Source organism: Neophocaena asiaeorientalis, unplaced genomic scaffold (assembly GCF_003031525.2).
Source record: "Neophocaena asiaeorientalis asiaeorientalis breed wild unplaced genomic scaffold, Neophocaena_asiaeorientalis_V1.1 scaffold927, whole genome shotgun sequence".
NCBI lineage: Eukaryota > Metazoa > Chordata > Mammalia > Artiodactyla > Phocoenidae > Neophocaena > Neophocaena asiaeorientalis.
Window position 1 is genome coordinate 13,229 of NW_020174785.1, and position 14,022 is coordinate 27,250.

Consider the following 14,022-nt stretch of genomic DNA (forward strand, 5'->3'; position numbering starts at 1 on the left):
AATCCTGGAACACAAAAAGGGCTTTTGGTAAAAACTAAGGAAATCCGAATATTAACTCCAGTTAAAAATAATGTAGCAATCTCTGTTCAAGGATTGTTATCAAATGTACCATGCTAACATGTTAACCAGTGGTGAAACTGAGGCGGGCTATGTGGGAATTTTCTGCACCATCTTCCCAATTTTTCAGTAAATCTAAAACAGTTCTAAAAAATAAATTTAGAAAATACCATTTTAAAAAGGAGGTAGAAGGACTATTTAAAAGAGACTAGAGAGACAAACTAACCAATGTAATTTGTGAACCTTGGTGGGGGCAGCTATAAAAGTCATTCTGGGGATGCATGGGTAAATTTGAATAGATCAGATGGTTCATCCTTTCCTTAAGTGTGAGAATGGTATTGTGGTTAAATGGGAAAATGTCTTCACTCTCATAGGAGAGGCATGCTGACATATTTAGGAACGTCATGATGTGATGAAGTGTGATGATGAAGTCTGTAACTCACCACAAACAATTCAGGAGGGCTTTGAAAGAGGCACATTTGGAGAGAACAAAAGCAAAAGTAACAAAATGTTAGGAATGGTGAATCTAAATGAAAAGTATTTTGGCACTCATCAAACTATTCTTTGACACTTTCTGTAAGTTTGAAATTTTTCAAAATAAAATTTTAGGAAAAATATCAATAGGATTTTAGAATTGGATAAAATGATACTGAAGTTCATCTAGAAATATAAACATGCAAGAATAACTAGGAAAAAAATCCTGAAATAATATTGTGGTATGGACTAGCTATGCCAAATATGAAAATGCGTAATAACTTAAAAGACTGCAGAGTTCAGAAACAAATCTAAATATATATGGAAACAATGTATGAGGGATGGTTTTTCAAATCAATGTGGAAAAAAGTCAACAAATAGGGTTGGGATAACCAGATAGCTATTTGGAAGAGAAAAATCTTGAATTCTTACCTCACTCCTTCCACCTAAATAAATTCCAAATGAAGCAAAGATTTAAAGGTTAAAAAAAAAACTTAAAAGTACTGGAAAAATACATTAAATTTATTCTTAAATGTAAAGAAGGCCTTTCTAAAGCAAGGCACAAATCCCAGAAGCCATAAAGACTGATAAGTTTAACTACATAAATAAATAAAACTCAGGAAAATATTATTAAACATATGACAACAGACCAATTTTCTTAGCTTACAAAGAGCTCATACAAACTAATAAAAAACAAATCATCTAATAGAAAACAGAACATGACCACACAGTTCACAGGAAATGAAATATAAGTAACCAATAAACATGAAAATGTGTTCCATCTCCTTCGTTAAAATGCATTATAACTTCATTAAGATGCAAAATACCATTTATTCACTTTCAGATGATCAAATTTTAAAAGGTTGAGGGCCCAGTATTGGCAAAAGCCTCATAAATAATTATTCTTATACATTATATGTGGAAGCATAATTGGGCAAAGATTTCTGGAGATCAGTTTGGCAACAACTACTGACCTGAAAATGAAAACTATCCTTTGACCCAGCAATTCTATTGCTAGGAAGTAACCTTGTTAGTTTAATCTCATTATATGTACAAGTAAGTTCACTGCAATATGGTTTAGCAATAGTAAAACATTGCCAACAACCTGAAAGCCCATCAATGTTTGAACATTTATTACACATCATATATTAGAATACCACACAGTCATTAAAAAGAATGAGGTATTTCTGTACATACTGATACAGAAAGATCTTATAAGACACAGGTAGCAAAAAAAGCAAGGTACAGAAGAGTGTATACAGTCTGATTCCATTAATGTAAAAACTTTTTAAGTATATATTTGCTGGCAAATAACGTTTTTCCTGAAAGAACATACAAGACACTTAAAGCTGGTGACCTTTGGAGAGAGGTATTAGGAGGAGGGAAGGGAGCAGGTTTTAACCTCATGCCTTTCTGTACCATCTGGGGTTTTTGCCATGTGCATATATTATCTTTCTTTTTTTCCTTTTAAAAGAATACTTGATTAGTAGGTTAGCTTGTGATATTCCTGTGTAGATTTGAATACTAGTAGTGCTATCTTTCAAAATACTGCAGATAAACGCCAAGCTTTGCGAACCAGAACTTCCTCTTGGATTTCCATTAAACTTTAGATTTGTCCCCTGATGCTTTAATCATAATGATTTCCTGTTAAGTATAAATTCCCATTTTGTCATGGCAGTTTGGCTATACAACACATTTGTGCTGGAATGATTAGACACTGCTACTCAAAGACCAATATTCTTATACTCCAAAGGGCATTTGATAATTCATAAATATAAATATAAATGAGATTACACATTCTATTTCAACTCTAAAAAAACATAAAATTGCAGTAAGACTTTACATGTACAATGAAAAGTAAAGTATCCACTGAATTTAGTAAAACAGCATCACATTGGAAAAAATAGTCATTAAAATTAGATCTTACGTTTTTCTGGGGACAGAGAAACAGAAGAAAATGAGATTAAAAGTAAAACGAACAAACAAACAAACAAAACAAAACAAAAAAAAAAACCACTACCAAAAACAGGGTGAGACAATCATTTATTTATTGGACAGGGCAAGGTCATTTAAAGAGAGGAAACATATCCAAAAGACTGTGTTTAGCTTGGTGTTACAGGCATCGATGCTCACAACAAACAACACTACTCAGTACATCATGGAAACAGGCCACATACAACCAGGGGGATGCTGTCATGCCACTCAAAAATAAGCCACAATGCTTAGAAAACAATCATTAGGGAGTTACAGAGCATCACAGTCTCTAATTCACCAATCTGCATTTTCTGCAGCTGGCCCACTAGGGCCATAGCATTTGGCTGGTTCCCTGGTCATTAAGTCTTCCGATATTCTAGAGAGCCTTCAACAGTACACACTTCTGAATGTCACTGAAATCACAGTCAACTGCAGGCTTAACTAGCTCGCATGACTACATTTTTGGCTACCTTAGTACTGCCTCATAGTAGTATAAATAGAATTCTGAACTTAATCCATTTAGCGCTGTTATGAAGCACCCAAATCACCCAAATCCTATGGTACCTACTTTTAAAAGACAGCATAAATTCATTGGAGGAAATTAAAGAAAAAATTTGGGAAGCTCACCTGACCAGAGGTATACAAGCTCCTAGCAAAATTAGACACAACTGAAGACTGCTATGTCAATTATTTGCCACGTTATTTGGCATCATATTTAGCAGGACTTTCCTGACTGGGCTATCCATATCAATATCCATTCTAGAGACTAGACAAAAATATTATAAATAGTAACATATCATGAATGCTTGGTTCTGAGAAAAAACTATTCAGCATAAGACGGACTGAGAAACCTGTTAGGTATGTGACCCTCCCTCCTTACATCTACTGATTTTTACAAACCACTTCCTTTTACGGCAATCAGTTCTCAAGAGGAGAAGTTCTCACTCCACATAGAACGAAACCATATTTGGGAAGCCAGTCATGAAAGCCCAGATACTGCAGGAATCCATTCATATTAAATGACCAGAATAGACACATCTACAGAGACAGAAAGTAGATTAGTGGCTGGGAGGCATTGGGGGGAAAAGACACGTAACCGCTAAAGGGCACAGGGTTTCTTTCTGGGCTGATGGCAATGTTCTCAAATTCACTGCGATCATGGTTGCACAACTTCATGAATATATTACACCAGTGAATTGTACCCTTTAAATGGGTGAATGGTAAGGTATGTGAATTATATCTCAGTGAAGTTATTATTAAAACATATTAGGAAAGGAAGACAGGCCCCCAAAGAGAAGAAAATAAGACGCTCTTGCGAATCAAGTCATACCTGAGGAAACGGTACACAGGCCTGATGTAAGGAGCTTGTTTCTCATACACTGTTCTGATTTAAATACAACCACTTTAACCCCTGACTTCACATTTTAAACTCATTCCTAAATTATTTTAGGTTTTCAACAGATTTCTAACTTTGTTCTCCTTAGAGAGCAGAGTCAGTGTTCCACAGACAGATTGGGTTGGCAAAACAAAATTAAACAATGAATAAAAACCCAATGACAAAATAGTCTTGTACTTCAGGCTGTGTTACCAGGCAGAAGAGAAGAGCTGAGGTTCATTACTAATAGGAAAAAATGTCTTCAAGGATAAGGACATCTCATGACTCTTGCCTAAAGCACATTTCCTTTTCAAATCTGCATACAGTTATTCCCTTTATACCTATACAATTCAACAAAAGCAATGTTTCCATACCTGTATGATTCAACAAAAGCAATGTTTTCTATGAAGAAATGTAGAAATGTTAAGCTTCCTGCAGATCAAAGAGCTAGCCAAATTCCCCTAAAACTGAAACTATTGTTTCTAAAAAAATTCTTCTCTGTACCCTCATCCTCACCTTCAGCAACATACGATGAAGATGGAAAACAAATCAGAAGCTATGAAACAATTTCTTCAATGACCTTAATTATTTTTAAAGACATGAGTTCCAAATATTTAGAACATATTTGGCCCAATTCTGTTGAAGTCTACCTTTAATGAGAAGGTTTCCTTTATTTTTACTAATTCATTAGTTTAGTATGCAATAAAATAACAGATTTTGAATAAGTTAAACTGGTTAATGACAAGTAATCAGTTTTCCTCAGTGATTACTATTCTTCTACACAGGCAGGATAATTAATTCATGGATGGTCTTTTTGGTCTATCTTCAACTATTCTTACACTACATAATCAATTCGGGACATTTTTTACCAATAAATGAAGAGAACACAAGTAGCTTTACAGCAAGCTGAGTTCGTTAAGTGTATCTGTATGACAAAGGATTTCTGACACAAAAATTGCTCGCTGCACACAGAAGCCCAGAGAAGTGATGAAACAAGACTGATGTTAGGAGGTATATGGGAGCAGGGTAGGGTGAGAAGTAATGGGTAAATTAAAAACTGGCAAGTATCTGCTGAAGCAGAGCCACTTTTTAGGGGGCATAAGAAAAACTTATAAGTCACCATTTTGGTCTACTTTAGAGAAGTCCATTTGTTGTTAAGAACTTAAGACCATTTTACTATCATTCACGCTGCAAAATGCAGTAGTCACACTATCTCCAAAAGGATCCTAAAAACTGTAGTGCAAAAGAAAAGAAATCTAAGAAAATAAATAATTACAAAACCATCATTTTTCAAAGAAATGTGTTCAAAACAGTGACTTTTACAAAACATGTGAATTTGTTTTAGATGAAAAAAGAATTCTCTCTCTATGAAAGATCAAAGACTCATTTCACAGATAACTTATATTGCATTAATGATTTGATTAACAGTGTATAAACAAGGGTCATAGACTTTTTTAATTAGGTCTGAAAGATCAATATAAATACTGATGGGGGGGAGTGTTTTGTACCCCAAACTCCAATATTCCAGCTCTGTGTCCTGTCCTATTCTGTTATTATAATTTGTAAAAATCTTAACGACGCAGTGATTCAAGTTTTCGTAACTTCAATGATGTGTTAGAGGACAATGCATCTTGGTTTGAAGAATTTGTTGTATCCGAAGGCCGGAACAGTACTCGACCGCGATGATTAAATACATAAAATGATGGGTGATTCCTTAATGTGTCAAATGTCCTTAAAAGAAAAAAAGCATCAATTTTAGATAAACCTTTATAAAAGCTTATTTGAAAATAAGCAGGCTTCTAATAAATTATGAATTTGCTATGGATTATAGTTTTAACTAAGTTTAAATCCGTAAAATCAGACTATAATTGGTAAACATACTGTATCTCACTTTCTTCCTGTACAAGGAAAATAAGAAACCCGGAAATGTAACATAAAACCCTCAAATTTTTTAATTCAGGCATTCCTTCCAAGATGCCTATGAAAACACAAATAATCGCTCAACTTTAATCACCTCTATAAATCTAACACCAGCCCATGCCAAATAGTCCTTAAAAAAAAACAGTACATAGAGTATAACTTTGATTATTCTCACCTGGCCCTCACTATTCAAGCCATCTGATAATTGTACAGATCTGTCTTCTAAGAACCAAGTACAACGGAAAATTCCTTTTGGCCCTTCTGTACCTGCTGTTGTCCAAACTCGTATATTTTGCTACCACCTACTAAATTCATGTATCTTGCTACCACCTACTTAATGCCATTCTGTTTTACTTCTTTCTTTCTAAGCCCCTTGCCTGTGATTCTTGGTAGACTCTTTGTAAGAACTGTAGTGGGTAGTGATAGTGGAGTATCCTTCCATCTTTCCAGTGAGATATATGCAGTCTAAAAAAAGTTCACAAACACCTAAGTGTATGGCTTTTGGTATTGGTTTGTTTTTAAATATTAATTTCCTGGAAGGAAAGAGAACTTTTCTTTTGATAAAAACTCAAATCTCAAAGTCAGCCCACCTGAAAATCCAAGCATACCCCAACATAAAATGGGAAGCCTGAGATGTGACTATTTAAAATGTAAATTAAAAAGTAAAAGTAAAAAGGGGATGAATTTCCTCTAACACATAAATGTTTATTGTGAATTCTTCTAAGGAAATACTGTGTTAAAATTTCTAGGATCAAGAAGGTGGCTAAAGTCCAGAGACGGAATTGAATAAAGCTAAAGGATGATTTTATGCAATTCAGAAATATGGAAAAGAAAAGCAAGCAAAGCTCATGAAAATAGCTTAGAAGTAGTATAGGAGAAAAAAGAAAGCAGAATAACAAATATACTTTAGTCCAAGGATAGAAAAGGGCCTAAGAGCAGAGTTTATGTCACAGACTAGGTTCAAGTGATAGAGGAAACAGAAAACCTCTTAATCTTCCAAAGATTAAGCTGGGTCAAGAGGATAAGAAGAGGAAAAGGGAAGGGAGGGAAGGGAGGGAGGAAGGAGAGGGGGAAGCAAGGCGGGTGGGGAAGAAAGAAGGAAAAAATTCCTGAGGGAATATCTTCCTATATATCTATTTCCATCCACCTATCTATCCAACCAGCCAACAAGTAATTTAAGAAACCATAACATAACATCTTATTCTGATGTCAATAATCTGTCATTCAACTTCCATTTTTCCTGACACATCAAACACTGCCTCAATTTTTTTACCTCGTTACTCATACAAACTGCATAATCGAAATGTAAAAACAAAACCGACTTTTATGTACCATAAAAAACATAGATTTTAAATTATGTAAATGAAGCAAAACCCCCATGAAATTAAATGCCTATGAAAAGGAAAAGACTTACTTATTTTTTAGTTCTGAAGTGGCATCCATGTCTTTAAACTCCCCTGCAATATGAACTATACCATAACAGGTAACTGCAAAGGCCAGAAGTGTCTGAAGAACTATCTGTGAGTATAAAGATTGAAATTACTAAACAACATACAAATATTACTATAAAAATTTACAATTTTCTCTCCATCTCTTTCTAGCCTCTTAACAGGTATTTCTTCTAGATCCTATCAAGGAGTCTCACTTTAAATGATTTGGACTCAGACAAAACAGTATCTTCTATAAGTTCTGTGAATCGGCTGCAAAGATACTTCTGGGTTTTGCGCAAATAGCAAAAACAGGTACCAAGCCATTCAGAACTCAGTTATCAACTATTACCAGCTTCTAAGAGCAACTATGAATGTTTTAATGTATTATTGTTAAATATCACAGAGTATAAAAAGAACACCCCTTAGCCACCACCTAGCTTAAGAAACAGAACATTACCAGTACCCTTCAAGGTCCAGGTACCCCTCTCCAATTATATCCTTCACCCTCCCTCCCAGTTAACTATTGTCCCCAATTGTTTATTAATCAGTTCCTTGCTTTTATTTATAATTTTACCAGCTCTGTATGTACCTCTAAAACATACATTGCTTACTTTTGCCCATTTGAGCTTTTTTTTGGGGTGAGATTCCTCCCTGTTGAAGTACATAGTTGTAGTCCATTCATTTTCATTGTATTTCATTACGTGAAAATCCCACAATTTATACATTCTACTGTTGATGGCTATGTGGGCTGTTTCCTGTCTGTGACTTCTACAACATCAGGATGGATACCTTTGTGTATGTCTCCTGGCACACGGGAGTGCAACCACTGGTGTAGAGTATACACAAATTCAACTTTATTAGGTAATACGAAACTGCTTTCCAAAGAGGTTCTACAAGCAAAAACTTGCAATGTTTGATATTAACCAACATGGGATTACAGGCATATTTTATTTTCTTGATTGTGATTTTCTGTATTTTTCAAATTTTCTCATTTGTAAACAGAAGAAAGTTATTTTAAACAGATATAAATGAGTGTGTATATGTGTGTGTGTGCGCGCGCATCTACCACAAAACAAAGGTGACGGGAGAATGAGTTAATAGCCATATCCACCATGTCTTTAATTATGACAATTAAAGTCAAAATTAGCCACAAGCTATTATTCTTTCTAAACTAAAATTTAATGTCATCTGTTATACTGGTTTACATCCCCACCACCAGTGTACCAAGACCCATTTCATACAATGCAATCATAGGCATCATTAACAAGGATGTGGTAAATCTATGAGTTGTCATGAAAATATGTCAAGATAAATTGTTAAGTAAAAAAAAGCTAGTTATGAAAGTATACATATATACACATAACTTTTTTAAAAGAAACACTCTGTGTTTTGATTACGTAAAACTATACATACACAAAGATAATGTTGTTTATGCATAGAAGAAAACTAAACTACTGATATACTCCAAACTGTTGGGAGTAGAGGTAGAATTGTGAGCAACGGGGTCAGTTTCTTTTTTTTTAATTGTATGGGGTCAGTTTTACTTTTGACACTTACTGGTTGATTCTATTACAAAGAACTTACTACTTTCGTTCTTTAAAATCTAATAAAGATTTTAAAAGGGGGGGAGGGGAAATTCCCCGGCAGTCCAGTGGCTAGGACTCTATGCTTCCACTGCAGGGGGTACAGGTTCAATCCCTGGTCGGGGAACTAAGATTCCGCAAGCCACACGGCGCAGGCAAAAAAACAAAACAAAAATCCAATAAAGATAAAAAACTGTGAGTGAAGTTCACATATTATTTCAGCTTTAAAAAAAAGCACTTCCTATTTTTCTTTAGTTTTACCACCTATGTATCTCTCCCTAAACAATGTTTTGTTAGTTTTACTTGTTTTTAAACTTTATGTATAAAAGGAATTTTCTTAAAAAAAAATAAAGTCAAATAATCAACTTAAGTCCATCTCAGACTACAGACAGAGCAACTTCTAGAAAGACTATTATAAACTAAGTTCTAGGGAGTTCCCTGGCTGTGCAGTGGTTAGGACTCCACACTTCCACTGCAGGGGGCCCGGGTTGGACCCCTGGTCAGGGAACTGAGATCCTGCAAACTAAGATCCTGCAAGCTGCGCGGCATGGCCAAAAAAATAAACTAAGTTCTAGAAACCAAACAGAAATCTTTTGTTTCCAAATCTTTGGGTTTTATAATGAGTGACAAAATGTAGATAACAGATATGCTATTTCATCTCTGGAAAATTAAGAGAATAAAAAACCAAAAAAAATTTAAAATATATGTTAAGCTATGTGGCTGATTTTTAAAATATATATACATATATATTTTTTATTGAAGTATAGTTGATTTACAATATTGTATTAGTTTTAGGTATATGGCAAAGTGATTCGGTTATATATATTTTAATGGAATATAAATGACCAACTTACATCTATTGGCAGTGATTCATCTTCTTTTTCTGTTAATCGCATATAAGAACGATCTATAAACCAGAAGCATACCATTAAAGAAATTGTAGCCCATTTTTCTTAAAATGCAAGCAAATCTATATACCAAAGAAGCAACTGACATGTGCTACAAAAAGTAATGCTAATCCCGGATTCCTCAAAAACCTCTATCTTCTAAGGCAGTCAGTCTGATCTTGAACTACCTTATTCCCATCATGACCTGCTTTGTCACCTTATAAAACAGGAGAAGAGTGAAAAGTGAGCAAATATGAGGAAGAAATACCTAAACATAATTTTTCTTTCATTACTACAGGAAAACTAGAATTCTCTGAAATTCTTTCACTAACTGGTCAAAGAAATCACAATTATTTAAAAATTAAGTCTACAAAAAATCTCAACTCTGAAATAGCACCACCATCACATAATATGGACAAAGTAATATTGTTATGGAAATGTTTTTCCTGAGACAATATGCTGGGGGGTGTTGGAATAGGAGAAATTCCGGGACATCAATTGCTGCTTATATGATTTAATTATAATTCTGCTACTGCCTTAGCCTCAGGAGGTAGCAAGGTATGAAGGAAAAGGATCAGGATTTGGAAGCTGAAAAGCCGAGATCATAATACCAGCTCTTCAATTTATCGTAATCTCATTCAATGTAAGACACCCTCGTGGATTGTAACATGTATCTCAATTTCAGAGTGTTAAAATGTAGGAGTGGGAGGTGGAATGTGCCTGAGAATCAAAAAAATACAGTATCTATCTTTTCACTGCCTAAATTTCTGCAACTGTAAATTGGGAATATAAGGATCAAATGAGACACAGGATAGGAGGTCTGCCATAACAAAGTTCGTCACGGCAAAGACCAGCATGGCACAGCACCCCAGGGTGCTACCTGCTGCCACAATCTGACAGGACACAATTAGCCTCAAAGGTAAATATTGGTCTCTTTCCAACATGAGGATTATAAAGAGGTCCCACTGCAGTGACAAATGCCACAAGGCATGCTCACCTCACATAAAAACACAAAATCCTAATTCTAGAGGAATCTTGCACAATCCCTACTTAATCACATGCTTAAACCCTCAAATTATTGTGAGTGAGTATGCACTGACTCTTAAAAGAGAATGTGTTTAGAAACATTTCTGAAGTTTTATCTCACAGGTTTCATCATAAGGACAGGCGTAAAAGAAAAATCAAACCAATACCCAAATAGGTTTTGGCTAACTTCCTACTGCCTGTTCAATTCCCAGCTACCTTTCTTCTTTGCATGAAGCCTAATCTGACTCTAACTCCAGCTTTAGCAGGGCATTTCCTCATCTGTAAAATGAAGGGGTTGGACTTCGGTCATCTATCTCCTTGCTCTAGGATAGTAAGATTTTACAGCTGAAGTCTATTGTAGAAAATGACGCAGTACCACTGTACCCTAATCTCCTCTAGGGAAGCTATTCTAAAATGAATGTACATACAAATCACCTGGGGATCTTATTAAAAAGCAGATTTGATTCCATAGATCTGGGGTGGGGGTGTCTGAATTTCTGCATTTCTGACCAGCTCCCAGATGATTTCCAAGATGCTGGGCTAAAGACCACACTTGATCAGCCAGACTCTAGGCACCTTTCTTAACCCCTTCCCCCCACCCCCTGAAAAATGACTACTCCCATCTCCATGTATTTTTACATACTTTTAGCATAGCATCTATATTACTTTATGGTGATTGTTGCTTGATGCACTTCTTTCTCCACTTGACTTTGAACTCCCTCAGGACATCACTGCACCTTCTAGCACCTAAGCACAGCGCAATTTCAAGCAATTACTCAAGACTGAATTTTACCAAGCAGTGTAGCACACAGGCTCTAGAATCCAACTGCTTGTCTTTGAAACCCAGCCCCACCATTTATCATCTCTGTAATTTTGCACAAGTTTCCTAGCAGTATGTCTCAATTTCTTCATCTTTCAAAGACGATAATAACAATAATATCTACCTCCCAGGGTTTTTGGTAGTATTGAATTACACAATACACGTAAAATGCTTAGCTCAGTGCCTGGCACATGATAAGCATTTAATAAATGTTAGCTATTATTATTGTTATCATTCAAGATTGGAGATTTGGAGAAACTGTCACAGAAAGAGGAGCCTGAGGAAACATGACAACTAAATGTAATATGATATCCTGGATTGATTCCTGGAATAGAAAGAAGACATTAATGGGAAAACTGGTGAAATCCAAATAAAAGCTAGACTTTACTTAATAGTAGTATACCAATGTCAGTTTCCTAGTTGTTACATTATAACATAGTAATGTAAGGTGTTACCAATGGGGGAAACTGAGTGAGGGGTATACAGTAACTCTCCATACTATCTTCGCAACCTTTCTGTAAATCTAAAATTTCAAAATAAATTAAAAAAAAATAAAGCTGAATTTCTGCCAGACAAATGTTGTCATAATACCTGTATGTAAAAAGTAATTTTAATAATTGGATCATTTAATTATGTACAATAAATAGAACAAAACGTTTTATCTTGAAAACAATTGGAGCTTTGAGGAATTCACATTTCATTTGCTACTTTATTCCTGAAGATGGAAAGTAATGTAGCAAATAAAGGAATAAAGTTCAACTCTGAATTTCTTTCCTTCATTCAACAAATTTATTGAGTACCTAGCTGGGAACATTGTGCTGGGCACTGACATTACAGCAATGAACAAAATACACATTGTCCCTACCCTTATGGGCTCTATAGGTTAGGAAAGAGCTCAGCAAACTTTTCCTGTAAAGGGCCAGATAATAAATATTTTAGCTTTTGCAGGCCTTACTATCTCCATTGTAACTACTCAACTTTGCCCTTAGAAAGCAGCCAGACAATACCTAAACGAATGGGCGTGGGTGTGTGCCAATAAAACTTCACTGATGGACACTGAAACTTGGATTTTATATAATTGTCATGGATCATAAAATTATATTCTTTTGCTTTTTCCCCCCAACAAATTAAAAATCTAAAAACATTCTTAGCTCATGGCAAAAACAGGAGGGAGGCTGCATTTGGCCCACATGCCAGAGTTTGCTAACTCCTGGTCTCGGAGAGAAGGTAGACCTCAAAACAGATCAGCTGTCTCACTGCACTGCATCCTCTGCTGGACTCCAAGTTTCCTCTTGACAATACAATTGTATATGTGTGATAAAGCACTTTTGTTTTTTTTTCATTTAAACTTCCCAATCACTCTCTGACATAGAAAGTGCAAGAATTAAAATCCACCTCAGTGAAGCCTCAGAGAAGGGACATGATGTGCCCAAGGTCACAGATTTAGCGGTAAAGCAAGTTTCTAAGAACCAGCCCCTCAGTCCGGTGCTCTTTGCCCCGCATCACAGTGCCTCCCTGAGGCAAATGGTCATTTAACTTGTCAGTACGCCTGGACAACCCAGGAGTGCCCAAGACGTTGTCCACCTAGTTGTCATGGGACCATGAGCATCCGAGGTCCTCGATCTGAAACTTTGCCAGCCCCACGCTGGATCTGACATCACTTGTCCCGGATTCCCGGATAGATCCCCTCTCTGCCTACCCTGCAGCCCACCGGTCCCGTACTGAGCCCTCTCCCCAACACCCACTTCCAACCCTGCTGCAACCCCAGGTGCCCCACTCTTCTCAAACTCAGACTCCAAGCCTTCCACCGGGGAGCCCCGCACTGCTTCTCACAGCCACCCCAAACTCTAAGGTCTCAAATGACCGTTCCCGGGACACGCGGTCCTACACTCCCTCAAGGGTGCGCCCACACGCCGCCCCCGGAGTCCCGCACGGAAGCGATCGCCGTCCCTCAGGCACTTACGCTGCGCAGCGGAAAAGGCCGCGTGGGCTAGGGCAAAGAGGCCGATGCCCACCAGCCCCTTCCACAGCGACGGCGCCATGACTCCGGAGGAGTAGCAGCCCAACAAAAGAAGCGAAGGGCGGCGGAGCTATTCCTTCCTCCACCGGCGGGTGTCCGCGCAGCGCAGAGAGATGACGTCAGTGAACCCCTGGGCGCGAAGCGCCCAAGAGGTGGGAAAACCAAAGAGCCGTGAGAAAGCGGAAACGGGGATGCCGGGAAGAAGGGGAAGCGACACGGAAAACAGTCCGCGAGTACCGAGGGGCAGGGCCTCCACCGCGCTGCCGCTTTGCGAGGGGCGGAGCTGAGCGGACGGCGTAAAAGAAGAGGCGCAAGCGGATCAATGGGGAAGTGGAGTGGAAGGGCGCCAGCAAATGAACGCGGGCCGCGGGGCAGGGGGCGGGGCCTGTGGAGAGTTCCGGGCGGGGCAGAGGGACCCTGGGCTCTGCAGGCGGTGGTTAAAGGCGGTCAGTGCTG

At 37.3% G+C, this 14,022-nt stretch overlaps 1 protein-coding gene across 1 annotated transcript; it reads right to left on the reverse strand.

Annotated features, from left to right (window-relative positions):
• Positions 1-2,555: 2,555 nt before the first annotated feature.
• On the reverse strand, positions 2,556-13,740 carry MMGT1 (membrane magnesium transporter 1). The gene is made up of 4 exons (XM_024760102.1): positions 13,510-13,740; positions 9,668-9,720; positions 7,215-7,318; positions 2,556-5,611 (listed from the first exon to the last, which is right to left on the reverse strand). The coding sequence occupies exons 1-4, from the start codon at positions 13,586-13,588 to the stop codon at positions 5,452-5,454; spliced, it is 396 nt and encodes a 131-aa protein (XP_024615870.1). The 5' UTR covers positions 13,589-13,740; the 3' UTR covers positions 2,556-5,451.
• Positions 13,741-14,022: the final 282 nt, after the last annotated feature.